This window comes from Nerophis lumbriciformis, linkage group LG23 (genome assembly GCF_033978685.3).
Source record: "Nerophis lumbriciformis linkage group LG23, RoL_Nlum_v2.1, whole genome shotgun sequence".
In the NCBI taxonomy this organism is placed as follows: Eukaryota; Metazoa; Chordata; class Actinopteri; order Syngnathiformes; family Syngnathidae; genus Nerophis; species Nerophis lumbriciformis.
The window spans coordinates 40886584-40902281 of record NC_084570.2 but is presented as its reverse complement, the minus strand read 5'-3'; the positions used below and the strand labels follow the sequence as shown (position 1 = coordinate 40902281).

Here is a 15698-nt window from a genome sequence, read left to right as displayed (position 1 = left end):
CACCAATCATGTCACTGTTATTTAAGCCTACCTTTGTTCATCACTCGTTCTGCCTGCGCTGTTTTGATGTCACACCGGTTTATGTCTTGCTCTGTCCAAGTAAGTTGCCATGTCCATGCCATAGCTTCTGTTTAAGATTAGCCTCACTTGCGTTTTAGGCACGCTTGCCTCTTTTTTGTTGTTGTAGTTGTTGTTGTATTGTTTATGTTCGCGGTAGTGCGTGATTTATATTAATAAATCCTAGCCTACCTTCACGCTGTTGGCCGGAGCAGTCTATTTTGCATTGGAAGAACAACCCCGCAGCTAGCTGCGAACCCCACTTGACAGAACGCAGGCAGCAGACGTTCTTCCGCAGACCGGCCACAAGGAGGTGATGGAGACGCGCTGGCAAAGCTGGAAGCCAACCAGAAAGGCTTTTTCTCGCCAGCATGACGCGTCGTTCCCCCAAAACCCTCCCACGGACAACAAGATTCCCCAAGCAGCTCATTTTTCCTTGCCGCCGCAGGAGGCCTGTGCTGATGACGTCATCCCGCCCACTGGTGATGACGTCAGAAACCAAGATTTTTTTTTTTTTAGATTCTATTTACGCCCTGTCAGCCGCCCACCAAGGACTTCGTTTCAAAAAATAATCCTTTTGAGAATTTTTTTTCTAAATTTAGATTTTTTCAGACCCAGTCTAAAGTGGGGGTGGTGAATAGATTTTCTGGACAATTTAATGGGGAGGATTCTGCCCCCCTCCATACCTCCCCCCACCCACCCTTAAAGAGAGTTCCAGACCGTAGGGAGCGCGTCTGGTATCCGCTCCTTGAGGGGGGGGCTAGGGCTGGGAACTGCACTGGTGGGGTGACTCAGCTTCACCATGTCAAGCCACAGCCTCCCTCACGGCCGCCACCACCAGTCTTTTACCATGCCAAGCCGCAACCCCCAGCTAGACCACCTCCACCTGCACCAGTAGCTCCACGACGCCAAGCTCCGGTACCAGCTCCGGTACCAGCTCCACGACGCCAAGCTCCGGTACCAGCTCCACGACGCCAAGCTCCGGTACCAGCTCCACGACGCCAAGACCCGGTACCAGCTCAACGACGCCAAGACCCGGTACCAGCTCAACGACGCCAAGACCCGCCATGCCAAGACCAAGACCCGCCATGCCAAGACCAAGACCCGCCATGCCAAGACCAAGACCCGCCACGCCAAGCTCCGGTACCAGTTCCACGACGCCAAGACCAAGACACGCCAAGACCAAGACCAAGACCCGCCACGCCAAAACCAAGACCCGCCACGCCAAGACCAAGACCAAGACCAAGACCCGCCACGCCAAGACCAAGACCCGCCACGCCAAGACCAAGACCCGCCACGCCAAGACCAAGACCCGCCACGCCAAGACCAAGACCCACGCCGAGCTTCGCCGCCTGACGCGCTTCGCCGCCTGACGCGCCACGCCGAGCTTCGCCGCCTGACGCGCCACGCCGAGCTTCGCCGCCTGACGCGCCACGCCGAGCTTCGCTGCCTGCATCATCTGCTGCTTCCACGCCTGCCACGATGACGACGCACCTCCCTCCTCGTCGGTCACAGATATGGCCGCTACCTGGTCGCCCGCCACGCCAAGTGCGCCCACCTCCCAGTCGGCCACGAATGTGGCCATTCCCTGGGCGCCCGCCTCGCCTGCTGCAGCGGCGTTCCACTCGCCGCCGCCACCTAACTCTGCCCCGGTGGATACGGGGACACGTGGCCTGGCGACCCACCGCCATGTCCCCCTCCTGCCCTCCCATGACTCTTGTTGATATTTTCTGTTTTTGGACATCTGGGATCTGTCCGTAAGGGGGGGATTCTGTCATGTCTGTGTGATCATGTTTTGTTTTAGTAATGTTCGGTTTAAATTTTGGACTTTTTGTGCACTTTTGTTTTGTTTTGTCACCATAGCAACCATTAGTTTTCACCTGTCACGTCACGCACCTGTTTCACGTTCGGACTCACACACACCTGTCACCAATCATGTCACTGTTATTTAAGCCTACCTTTGTTCATCACTCGTTCTGCCTGCGCTGTTTTGATGTCACACCGGTTTATGTCTTGCTCTGTCCAAGTAAGTTTCCATGTCCATGCCATAGCTTCTGTTTAAGATTAGCCTCACTTGCGTTTTAGGCACGCTTGCCTCTTTTTTGTTGTTGTAGTTGTTGTTGTATTGTTTATGTTCGCGGTAGTGCGTGATTTATATTAATAAATCCTAGCCTACCTTCACGCTGTTGGCCGGAGCAGTCTATTTTGCATTGGAAGAACAACCCCGCAGCTAGCTGCGAACCCCACTTGACAACGGCAGCCATTGGTGTACTCCGCTGAAATCTGGGTACCATGACTCTAAGTAACCTTGTATGTCCCAGCTGCACTCGGGTGGAAGGCGGGGCTACCTCATCTACATATAATACTATATATACCAAGCATGTACAACACTGCCCAATATTGAAATGTGTAATATCTTCTATGACTTTATTTGATGTTTTAGCTGCATTATACGGTAAAAAATGTGTTTATACTATATAGCTTTGAAAAACTACAGGGTTAGGGCTAGGGGCTAAGGTTAAGCTAGGGTTATCTTAGGGTGTCTAACCCAAACCCCTTAACATGCTAACGTTAGCATGCTAACTTTTTTTGTAGCTAATATTGCAGCCGTACACCTCAAGAGTCATAAACTCGGTACTTAAGACATGCTAACTGTTCACATTCCTCAAATTTTTTTGTGTGACGCATGCCCGCCGAAGGTGCAGGGGGGTGGGGGGGGGGGGGCTTTGATTTGTGTTACACTTGTCACCGTTACAACATTGGTTCTGTCATTGCCGTGTTGCGCAATGTACTTGCTAATGAATGACCATGTGTTTAAAGAGAGCTGTATTTTACATTCCACTTTCTCATGAAAATTAACTTGTTTAAAATTCTGCGACAAAGTTAACAGTAAAAGCTCTGAAATTTCAGGACAAACTGTTTTATGTATTTTAAAATATATATACATACATATATATATATATATGTGTGTGTGTGTGTATATGCATATATATGGATATATATACTATATATATTATGTATACTATATATATATATATATATAATCTCTTATATACATAATACATAATGCAATATAATAAATTAAATGAAATCTATTTAAGTATGTACATGTACTTTATTTATATATACTATATATATATATATATAGTATATATAAATAAAGTACATGTACTTTATTTATATATATTATATATATATATATATATATATATAGTATATATAAATAAAGTACATGTACATACATATATGTATATATATATATATAAAATATACATATATAAAAAAATATATATACATATATATCAAATTAAAAAAAAAAAAAAATATATATATATATACACACACACACACAAACATATAATATTAACATGTGAAAGATATAGATTTCTCAAATACAGGAAAGGCACAAAGAGGAAGAAAGCCCTTCCAAGCCCTCCTTGGGTAAAGATGGACGCTTGTTGTTGGTGCAGAAGCATTAAGGAAAATATTTTGAAAGTTTTTTTCTCGGTGTCCAAAAATCTGATGAAAGTACACGCTGCTCATGGCTGCTGCTGGTACTGGCTCTCCGTGGCGGTGTAGAAATCCTCCAGGATGCTCTGCAGGTAATCGAAGGTGGGCCGGTTGTCCGGTTTGTCCTTCCAGCACTCCAGCATGATATCATAGAGTTCCTTGGGGCAAGTGTCCTGACGCTGCATCCGGTAGCCCTTCTCCAGGGAACGGATCACCTCCGGGTTTGTCATGCCTGCACAATCCCAGCACAGCAGTTCAATGCTAAACCTTGGAAATATCTGACATCTCCGCAAAGGTGACTTTTAGCCATGTTCTTCCGATACCTTGAGTATTATCTAATTGATCCGATACGATATCAGCACAAATCGTAAATATTTGTATCATCCTGTAGTGTGGAATGTTACACAAAGTTGGATCAAGTGAAATTATTCAAACAATAAGAAAAACACTAACCTCTTTATTATTAATAGTCCGGAATGGACTCATCTATCTTTACGTTGAAGTGGAGTGGTATAGTAATTGTTTTTTTGGATAATTCATGGAATTAAGTCCATGATGCGGTAAGTTGAATGATGCGGACACGTTTGTTACTGGACACTTTCAAATGGGCTTCTGCCTTGGAGACTTTGTACTGTATGTGTAAGTAATGTGCAACAATTGATACTTGTTTATATTGATTCACACTGCCATTTGGTTCAATTATTATTACCTTCTAGCTTGTGTGCTATTGTGTGCTTAGCTGTTGTGTAGCTGCTAGCTCCTAGTAGCCTAAAGCCTAGCATGTTTACTTTTAGTACATGACTTTAGTAAGACATAAATTGTGCTTATTTGAGGACATTTAGATGTTAACATTTAGATGTTGTCCAGCTTTGCACAAGTAAACCATCTGCAGGACTGCTTGTGTCGCACATGATATCACACTCAACTAAACACGCTCCAGGACTGCTTGTATCACACATGATATCACACAAGTAAACACACTGCAGGTCTGCTTGTTTCGCACATGATATCACACACAAGTAAACACGCTGCAGGTCTGCTTGTATAGCACATGATATCACACACAAGTAAACACCCTGCAGGATTGCTTGTATCGCACATGACATCACACACCAGGAAACACCGTGCAGGACAGCCTGTATTGCATATGATATCACACACATGTAAACACGCTGCTGACCTGCTTGCATTGCACATGATATTGCACACAAGTAAACACGCGGCAGGACTGCTCGTATTTCACATTATATCGCACACAAGTAAGACAGGACTGCTTGCATCGCACCTTATATCGCACACAAGTATAAACGTGGCAGAACTGCTCGCATCACACATTATATCACACACAAGTAAAAACGTGGCAGGACTGCTTGTATCGCACATTATATTGCACACAAGAAAAAAAAGGAAGCAGGACTGCTTGTATCGCACATTATATCGCACACAAGTAAAAATGTGGCAGAACTGCTCGTGTCGCACATTATATCGCACATAAGTAAAAAAGCAACATGACTGCTTGTATCGCACATTATATCGCACACAAGTAAAGCGCGGCAGGACTGCTTGTATCACACATTATATCGCACACAAGAAAAAAAGGAAGCAGGACTGCTTGTATCGCACATTATATCGCACACAAGTAAAAATGTGGCAGAATTGCTCATATCACACATTATATCGCACACAAGTAAAAACGCGGCAGGACTGCTTGTATCGCACATTATATTGCACACAAGAAAAAAAGGAAGCAGGACTGCTTGTATCGCACATTATATCGCACACAAGTAAAAATGTGGCAGAACTGCTCGTATCGCACATTATATCGCACACAAGTAAAAGAGCAACAGGACTGCTTGTATCAAACATTATTCGCACACAAATAAACACGCGGCAGGACTGCTTGTATCGCACATTATATTGCACACAAGAAAAAAGGAAGCAGGACTGCTTGTATCGCACACAAATAAAAATGTGACAGAACTGCTCATATCGCACATTATATTGCACACAAGTAAAAAAGCATCAGGACTGCTTGTATCGCACATTATTTGCACACAAGTAAACACGCGGCAGAACTGCTTGTATTGTATCTGCTCTGCCAACTGATCCTACAGGCGTGAGGACAGTTTGACTCTCCAGCGAATGTGCTAACCTAGCGTGCGTGACATTGCTGACATTAAAATGCAAGTGTACTGTTAGCACTTTAGCTGACATAGCTAAGCTAGCATCGCTAATGCTTTGAGCATCTGTCAATGCTCAAAAAATAGTAATGAATCAAAGTCAATGTTGTTATGAATTATTGACATATTTAATGTTTCAATTACTTCATGTCAAATATTACACTTGTTTTGGGACAATGTTGCATATTTAGTTTTTTGCCATAAAAATATATGTATGTATGACATATTTTTACCACTTTTATGAATGGGACACTTTTGGATCCCCAACAATTTTAGTGTTGTTTTTTATTTAAACTGTCATTGTTAAAAAAAAAAAGTATAACAAAAATGAATCAAAATCAATGTTGAATGAATTATTGACCGATTTAAAGCTCCAATAACTTCACATCATTAATTCCACTTCAAAATATTTTTTGGGGAAAATATCGCATATTAAAAAAAAAAAAGTTTTCTTTGGCATAAAGCGCATAAAACAAACAAAGAAAAAAAATTAAAAAACAATGAAAATGTATAATTGACGGATAGATCTGAAGTTTATATGTGTTGAAAAAAAAAAACAATCTATAACTTGTGTTTAACACTTTGATGAGTGGGACCCTTTTGGATCCCAGAGAATTTTAGTGATTTTTTTTGCTCAAAAAAAAAAAAAAAGAATCAAAATCAATGTTGTTATGAATTATTGACATATTCAATCTACCAATTACTTCATATCAAATATTACACTTGTTTTGGGATAATATTGCATATTTTGTCTTTTTGCCATAAAAACAGTTTGTTTTTTTTCGACAAAAAGGCATAAAAACAAACAAAAAAACATAAAACTTATAAAAACCTATAATCGATGGATATATATATAAATATATACGGTTCGGTTCGGAGGTGTGCCGAACGAGTTTCCACACGGACATATTAAGTAGCGTAACGCACGTTGTGTAAACAATGCACACCCAGGCACAACACATGGCATGCGAGCAGCTAACGGGCTACGATAGACTGACCCTACGTCCTCTTTTCACTGGACATGTCCTCTTTTGCGGAGCTGTCAGGGCGGAGTTTCTTAAATGCAGAGAGAGCGAGAGAGTTATGATAAACGCGCATGCGTCGCCAGGCTCTGCTTTTTATCCATAGATTTATCAGATTTAATTTTTTATTATTTAGCAGGGGTGTCAAAAGTGTGCCCCGGAGGCCATTTGCAGCCCACAGCTAATGTTTTAAAGGCCCACGGCACATTCTAAAATACTATTAAAATGAACAAAAACATAACAAAAGTGAAATAAAAAAGCTTAAAGGTCAAATGTAATTTAGAAAAAGTTGCATTGTTGACTAATAAAACAAAGCTGTTTTTTTTCTTTCAAACTGTCATTGCTCAAAACATAATATTGAATCAAAATCAATGTTATTATGAATTATTGACCTATCCAAGGTTCCGATTACTTCACATCAAATATTCCACGAAGAAAAATATTTTTGGTGGAAGATTTTGCAAATTTGGTAAATAAATAACCCAAAAATGTATGTTTTGTTGTTTTCTTACTGTACCGAAAATGAACCGAACCGTGACCTCTAAACCGAGGTACGTACCGAACCGAAATGTTTGTGTACCATTACACCCCTAATATATATATATATATATATATATATATATATAGTTTTTTTGTTTTGTTTTTTTTGGACATATTTGATCACTTTTATGAATGGGACGCTTTTGGATCCCCAAGAATGTTAGTGTTGTTTTATATAAACTGTCATTGTTAAAATATAAATATACAACAATAATGAATCAAAATCAATGTTATGAATTATTGACATATTTAAGGCTCCAATTACTTCACATTAAATATTACACTTTGACATTTTATGGGAGGGGAAATATTGCACATTTTGTGTTTTTGCCATTAGTAACAGGATTTTCTTCGACAAATGCCTTAAAATGTAATATCGGAAATTATCGGTATCGTTTTTTTTTTTTATCGGTATCGTTTTTTTTTTTTTTTTTTTTTTTTTGTTTTTATTTATTAAATCAACATAAAAAACACAAGATACACTTACAATTAGTGCACCAACCCAAAAAACCTCCCTCCCCCATTTACACTCATTCACACTCATTCACACAAAAGGGTTGTTTCTTTCTGTTATTAATATTCTGGTTCCTACATTATATATCAATATATATCAATACAGTCTGCAAGGGATACAGTCCGTAAGCACACATGATTGTGCGTGCTGCTGGTCCACTAAGAGTACTAACCTTTAACAGTTAATTTTACTAATTTTCATTAAATTACTAGTTTCTATCTAACTGTTTTTATATTGTTTTACTTTCTTTTTTATTCAAGAAAATGTTTTTAATTTATTTATCTTATTTTATTAATTTTTTTAAAAAGTACCTTATCTTCACCATACCTGGTTGTCCAAATTAGGCATAATAATGTGTTAATTCCACGACTGTATCGGTATCGGTAATTAAAGAGTTGGACAATATCGGAATATCGGATATCGGCAAAAAGCCATTATCGGACATCCCTACATAAAACATTAAAAAAATATTTAACTTGATATTGATGGATGGATGTGGAGCTGATCTAGAGATTTAAGCATTGAAAGTTGAAAACAAAAAAATTAAGATAATAATTACTTTGACAACTTTTATGACTGAGGCCCTTCCCGGTCCACAGGATCTTTAACATTTACAAATTAATACTTATATTGTATTGGTTTTAAAATGGAAAAACTATTAAAACAACACAGATTTTGTAGTGTACAAAGTCTATATGTAAAACAGCTCATTAGCATTAAAGCTACAGACACACAGCAGAGTGTGCAGACCCTACCTGGGTATGGCGTGCGTCCATAACTGATGATCTCTGTCAGCAAGATGCCAAAAGACCAGACGTCCGACTTGATGGTGAAGCAACCGTAGTTGATGGCTTCAGGGGCCGTCCACTTGATGGGAAATCTGGCCCCTGAAAAACAACAGATGTATTGCTTGAGGGTCTATATTTGATGACAACAGGAAGTAGTATACGAAGGTTCATTGTTTGGACACTTAATCTATCTAGGTGAAGTTTTTTGTTGTTTTTACATCAAATTATGCTGACAGTTTCAATGAATTAAAAACAATGTGACCAAAATGTGTTTAAGAATTCAGTTTTTAAAAAGTCTGTGTTTTCAAATTCAGTGCAGAAATATATATATATTTTTTTTCAAAACTTTACTGACTGGTTCAGAGACAGAAAGGATTTCCTCAGTCTTAATTTACCCAAAGTCAGTCTTGAGGTTTGAAGCAACAAATATTTCTGGACTGATTTTTTTTTTTTACACCGAATTTCCATACACTGAATTTTAAAAGATTGATTTTTACACTGAATTTTAAAAGATTGATTTTTAGAATGAATTTTTACACACTGAAATGTAAAGCACTGAATTTGAACAAACTGATTTTTATACACTGAATAATTTTTACACAATTTTTTTTACATTGAATTTTAACAAACTGCATTTTAACACACTTTATACAATGATTTTTAAAACACTAAATTTTTACAAACTAAATTTTAAAACACTGATTTTTTTTTACAAACTGAAATTTAAAACATTGAATTGTTATCCACTGAATATTAAAACACATAATTTTTACATAACAAATTCTAAAAAAAATAATTTTAAAACAATGCTTTTTAATACACTGATTTTTTTATACACCAAATTTTTTATACACTGAATTTTAATACACTGAATTTTTGTACACTGATTTTTTTCACACATTTTTTACACACTAAATTTGTACACTGAAATTTAAAACACTGCATTTAAATATACTGAATTTTAAAACACTGAATTTTTACACACTGAATTTTTCCTAACATTTTTTCACAATTATTTTATTTTAAACTGAATTTTTACCCACTAACTTTTTGTAAGCTGAATTTATATACACTGCATTTTTATACAGTGCATTTTAAAAGATTTATTTTTACACTGAACTTTTACATACCGAAATTTAAAACACTGAATTCGAACGAACTGATTTTTATACACTGAATTTTTTTTTACACTAACTTTTTTTACACTGAATTTTAACAAACTGCATTTTTACACACTGAATTTTTATACAATTGATTTTAAAACACTACATTTTTACAAACTGAATCTTAAAACACCGATTTTTTTACAAACTGAATTTTAAAACATTGAATTGTTGTACACTGAATATTTTTTACATCAAATTTTTATACACATAATCTTTATACACTGAATTTTAAAACACAGAATTTCAACAAACCATACGTTTATACACTTAGTTCTTTTATACTGATTTTTTACACACTGAATTTAGAAACACAGCATTTTTCCAAACTAATTTTTTACACAATTATTTTATTCTAAACTGAATTGATACCCAATGACTTTTTATACGCTGAATTTTTATACACTAAATTTGAAAACACTGAATTTTATCTAACCAAATTTTTTTTTACAACAATTATTTTCTTTTGGACTGAATTTTTACACACTGAATTTGTATATGCTGAATTTATATACACTGAAATTTTAAACACTGAATTTTTTACACAAATGTTTTTCACTCTGAATTTTAAAACACTGAATTAAAAAAAACGGAATATTTATACACTTAATTTTTTACACTAAATCTTTACACACAGACTTTTAGATTTTTCCAAGCTACATTTATTCACAATATTTTTTTTTTAAACTGAATTTTGTACCCACTGACTGAATTTTTATACACTGAATTTCTATACACTGAATTTATATACATAACATTTTTATACACTGAATTGATATACACATACTTTTTATACACTGAATTTTAAAAAGTAAATTTTATACATTTACTTTTTTTTTTACACTGAGTTTTAAAACACTGAATCCTAACAAACTGAATGTTTCTACACTGAATTTTAAAACACCAAAAAATTAAAAAAAATCACAATTATTTTATTTTAAACTGAATTTTTACCCACTGAATTTTTGTACACTGAATTTATATACACTGAATTTATATACATGAAATTTTTATACATTTAATTTTAAAACATTGATTTTTTTACACAGATGTTTTACACATGGAATTTTAAAACACCAAATTTTATCTAACTGAGTGTTTTTTTTTTACAATTATTTTATTTTGCACTGAATTTTTACACACTGAATTTTTACACACTGAGTTTGTACACGCTGAATTTATATACACTGAATTTTAAAACATTTTTTACACCAATTTTTTTTACACACGGAATTTTAAAACACTAAATCTAACAAACTCAATGTTTTTTTTATAATTCTTTTCTTTTGCACTGAATTTTTACACACTGAATTTGTACACACTGAATTTATATACACCACATTTAAAAACACTGCATTTTTTACACAAATGTTTTTCACTCTAAATTTTAAAACACTGAATTTTAATAAACTGAATTTTTATACACTTAGTTTTTTTTTTACACTGAATTTTTACACACTGAATTTTAAAACACTGAATCTTACCAAACTGAATTTTTTTTAATAGTTAATTTTTTTACACAAAATTTTTACACACAGAATTTTTATAAATTGGATTTTTACACACACCGAATTTTTAAACACAATTTTGCCCACAAATTGTCATTGAATGAAACTGTCAGCATAATTTGATGTAAAAAAACAAGACCCAGACGGAGCCTTAACAGCGGTCCATTATTATTATTATTATTATTATTATTATTATTATTAATATTATTACTACCTTCTCTGGCCGTGTACTCGTTGTCTTCGATGATGCGGGCAAGGCCAAAGTCTGCGATCTTGCACACCAGAGCTCTGCTGACCAGGATGTTGGCGGCCCTCAGATCTCGGTGGATGTAGTTCCTCTGCTCGATGAAGGCCATGCCCTCCGCCGTCTGGGAACAATTAATCTGCTCTTACATGTTTGTGACGGATGGCTGGCGACAGCAACGTGTCGCGCTCGAGTCCACCTGAAGGCCACGTGACATGCCAAACGGTTCCAACTACAAGCCCTGAGTTTTCCAGCTTTCATGCCAAGTTAACTTTCGGTTTCGATCTCCGCTGGGCGGACACTAGCCCACTCAAGGTTGCCTGTATGGGAGGGATGGAACTCACCCACTCATGGGCAAGGTTACCTGTATGGGAAGGATGGAACTCACCTGGGCGGAGAAGTCAATGAGCTTGGGAAGTGGGATGCGGTTGCCTTCGTCGCTCTTGAGGAAGTCCAATAAACTACCTGTCGACAGGTAAATCCACACGTTTGTAGCATTCAGCATTTGGTGTTGAAATAATGGTGATTGATTTCTATTTAATTTCAATTTCTTTGATTTGTTCAGTCCTGTAAGTGTGGGTTTGCAAGTATATATCTCCCAATACCAAATATAAGACAACCTGTATTTTTTAGACTGTTTTTGCTGGGGGAAATGCATGAAATGCATATGGTTTTGAATTTTTCTTTTGTCTTTAAATAGTGCAGTCCTGTAACTATTGGCTTGCAAGTATAAATCTCCACATGCCTAAAATAAGACGACTTGTCTTTTTAAGACAGTTTTTTTCCCGGGAAAATAATTCTTAAATATTTGGGTCAATAGGGTTTTTACTTTTTCTGTTTGCTCCTATAGCGCTGTCTATATGGTTCTTTTTTTTTCTAAAATTGTGCAGACCACTAATTGTTGGTTTACAAAGCTTTTGATACCTAATATAAGACGACCCGTACTTCTCAGACTGTTTTTGCTTCGGGGAAAAAACGGTTCCTAAATATTTGGGTCATAACAGATTTTACTTTTTCTTTTTGATTTAAGTGGTACAACTCTATAACTGTTGGTTTACAAAGCTTTATGTGTCAAATATAAGACGACCTGTCTTTTTCAGACTCGGGAAAATGCATATATTGAGTCATATACTGTATTTGCGTCAAATGGATTAAAATGTTTCTGTTTTCTTTAAATAGTGCGGTCCTGTAACTGTTGGCTTGCAAGCATAAATCTCCACATGCCTAATATAAGACGACCTGTCTTTTTCAGACAGTTTTTTTTCCGGGAAAATAATTCTTAAATATTTGGGTCAATAGGGTTTTTACCTTTTCTTTTTGCTTTAAATGGTACAACCCTATAGCGCTGTCTATATGGTTCTTATTTTTCTAAAATTGTGCAGTCTGTTAATTGTTGGTTTATAAAGCTTTAGATGCCTAATATAAGACGACCCGTACTTCTCAGACTGTTTTTGCTTCGGGAAAAAAATGGTTCGTAAATATTTGGGTCATAACGGATTTGACTTTTTATTTTTGTTTTAAGTGGTACAACTCTATAACTGTTGGTTTACAAAGCTTTATGTGTAAAATATAAGACGGCCTGTCTTTTCAGACTCGGGAAAATGCATATATTGAGTTATACACTGTATTTGCGTCAAATGGATTTACATTTTTCTGTTTTCTTTAAATAGTGCAGTCCAGTAACTGTTGGTTTGCAAGTATACATTTCCAGATACCAAATATAAGACGGCCTGTTTTTTTCATATTGTTTTCGCTCTGGGAAAAAAACTTCATTTATATTTGGGGCAATACGGTTTGTACTTTGTCTCTTTAATTGGTACAACTCTATAACTGTCGGTTTACAGATCTTTAGATGACATATATAAGACAACCCGTCTTTTTCAGAGGAAAAATGCATATATTTGGTCATACATTTGTGTCAATATGGTTTTAAATTGTTCTATTTTCTTTTAATTGTGCAGTCCTGTAGCTGTGGGTTTGGTTTGTCTTTTTCAGACTGTTTTTACTTGGGGAAAAAAATGGTTCCTAAATATTTGGGTCAAAATGGGTTTCACTATGTCATTTTGCTCTAAGTGGTACAACTCTATAACTGTTGGTTTACAAAGCTTTAAATGGCAAATATAAGACGACCTGTCCTTTTCTCACTGTTTTCACTTGAGAAAAATGCACATATTGAGTCACACATTTGTGGCTCAATGGATTTAAATTTGTATTTGTCCTTTAAATGTTGCAGTCCTGTCACTGTTGGTTTGCAAGTATAAATCTCCAGATACCAAATATAAGACGACCCGTCTTTTTCAGACTGTTTTTACTTGGTGAAAAAAATGGTTCCTAAATATTTGGATCATAACGAATTTTACTATGTCGTTTTGCTTTAATTGGTACAACCCTATATCTGTTGGTTTACAAAGCTTTAAATAGCAAATATAAGACGACTTGTCCTTTTCTCACTGTTTTTACTTGGGGGAAATGCATATATTGAGTCACACATTTGTGTCAATATAGATTTAAATTTGTATTTTTTCTTTAAATGGTGCAGTCATTGTTGGTTCGCAAGTATAAATCCCCAGATACCAAATATAAGACGGCCTGTCTTTTTCGGATTGTTTTTGCTTGGGAAAAACAGGTCATAGTTGGGTCTATGGTTTTTACGTTAAATGGTACACCTGTAGCTGTTGGTTTGCAACGACACGCCTTATTGCACACTTATTTTGCTTAAATCATAAATTTGAGTCGATATAGTATTCATTTTTACTTTTAGCTTCAAAATGGTGTCCTGTATTGTTTTCCGTGAACCCAGAAGTGGCTTGCTGATACTTCCTACTAACGCTGCGTTACAGGACACTGGGAAATGTCCAACTCGTGGCTAGGAAAGCTGCCCTGACTCAAAGTCAAAAGTCCGCCGTGTTTGTATTTACATCCAGCGTGGACCTTTCCAAAAGCGATATTTCCTACTTCTCACCAGACTTGAATGCAGCACCAGTGCTACCCAGTAGCTGCCCACTAGGCTACGTGGTGGTTATCTCCAACTACGCACCTTTCTCCATGTATTCCGTGATGATATAGATGGGCTCCTCCTTGGTGACCACGGCGTTGAGTCGGACCAGCTTGTCGTGCTGCAGAGTCTTCATCAGGTTGGCCTCGGCCATGAAGGCTTCCACCGACATGCTCCCAGGCTTCATGGTCTTCACCGCCACCTTGGTGTGCTTGTTGTACGTGGCTGAGCACACATCTCAGCGTCACTCATTCAAGCGCTGTCTACTCAGCGGCCATGTGCGGTTTTGCTTTTGTTTTGTTGTTGTAATTACCGAGCCAGACTTCTCCAAATTGTCCAGCGCCAAGCTTCTTCTCCAGCTTCAGTGACGACCTCGGGATCTCCCAGGCGTCTTTCTCCCAGGGCTTCTCCGGTTTGGGGCTGAGACAAGGGCTGGTCAGGGTTTGGCAGAGTCCGTCGCTCTGCTCTGCAGGAATACGAAATAAAATATGAAGAGAAACTTTATGTACTTGATTGACTTTGGCAGTGTAAACATATGTTACACTGCAGTTAACTTTTTTTACATCTTTAAATTGGTTTAAATATACATTTTCTAATTATTGTGCTTATTAATTAATTAATTACATTATTGCTTTGACTCATAGTTTTTTTTTTCTTTCTTTTTTTCTTTGGCAGTGTAAACATATGTTACACTGCAGTTAACTTTTTTTACATCTTTAAATTGGTTTAAATATACATTTTCTAATTATTGTGCTTATTAATTAATTAATTACATTATTGCTTTGACTCATAGTTTTTTTTTTCTTTCTTTTTTTCTTTGGCAGTGTAAACATATGTTACACTCCAGTTAACTTTTTTAAAATCTTTAAATTGGTTGAAATATACATTTTCTAATTATTGTGCTTATTAATTAATTACATCATTGCTTTGACTCATAGTTTTTTAAATATATTTTTTAATATTTTTCTTTGGCAGTGTAAACATATGTTACACTCCTGTTAACTTTTTTTAAATCTTTAAATTGGTTTAAATATACATTTTCTAATTATTGTGCTTATTAATTAATTACATTATTGCTTTGACTCATTGTCTTTTTAATATATTTTTTAATATTTTTCTTTGGCAGTGTAAACATATGTTACACTCCAGTTAACCTTTCTAAATAATTAATCTTATT

General features: G+C 36.4%; 1 protein-coding gene across 1 annotated transcript in view; it reads right to left on the bottom strand.

Annotated features, from left to right (window-relative positions):
• Nucleotides 1-3352: 3352 nt before the first annotated feature.
• The window catches only part of hck (HCK proto-oncogene, Src family tyrosine kinase), a 46128-nt gene continuing 33782 nt past the window's right edge, over nucleotides 3353-15698 (bottom strand). Inside the window, exons 8-13 of the mRNA XM_061985536.2 lie at nucleotides 14835-14987; nucleotides 14564-14746; nucleotides 11915-11991; nucleotides 11497-11650; nucleotides 8579-8710; nucleotides 3353-3799 (exon numbers count right to left, since the gene is read on the bottom strand). Coding sequence (XP_061841520.1) covers nucleotides 3597-3799; nucleotides 8579-8710; nucleotides 11497-11650; nucleotides 11915-11991; nucleotides 14564-14746; nucleotides 14835-14987 — 902 coding nt within the window. The 3' untranslated portion in view covers nucleotides 3353-3596. The remainder of the gene's footprint in view (nucleotides 3800-8578; nucleotides 8711-11496; nucleotides 11651-11914; nucleotides 11992-14563; nucleotides 14747-14834; nucleotides 14988-15698) is intronic.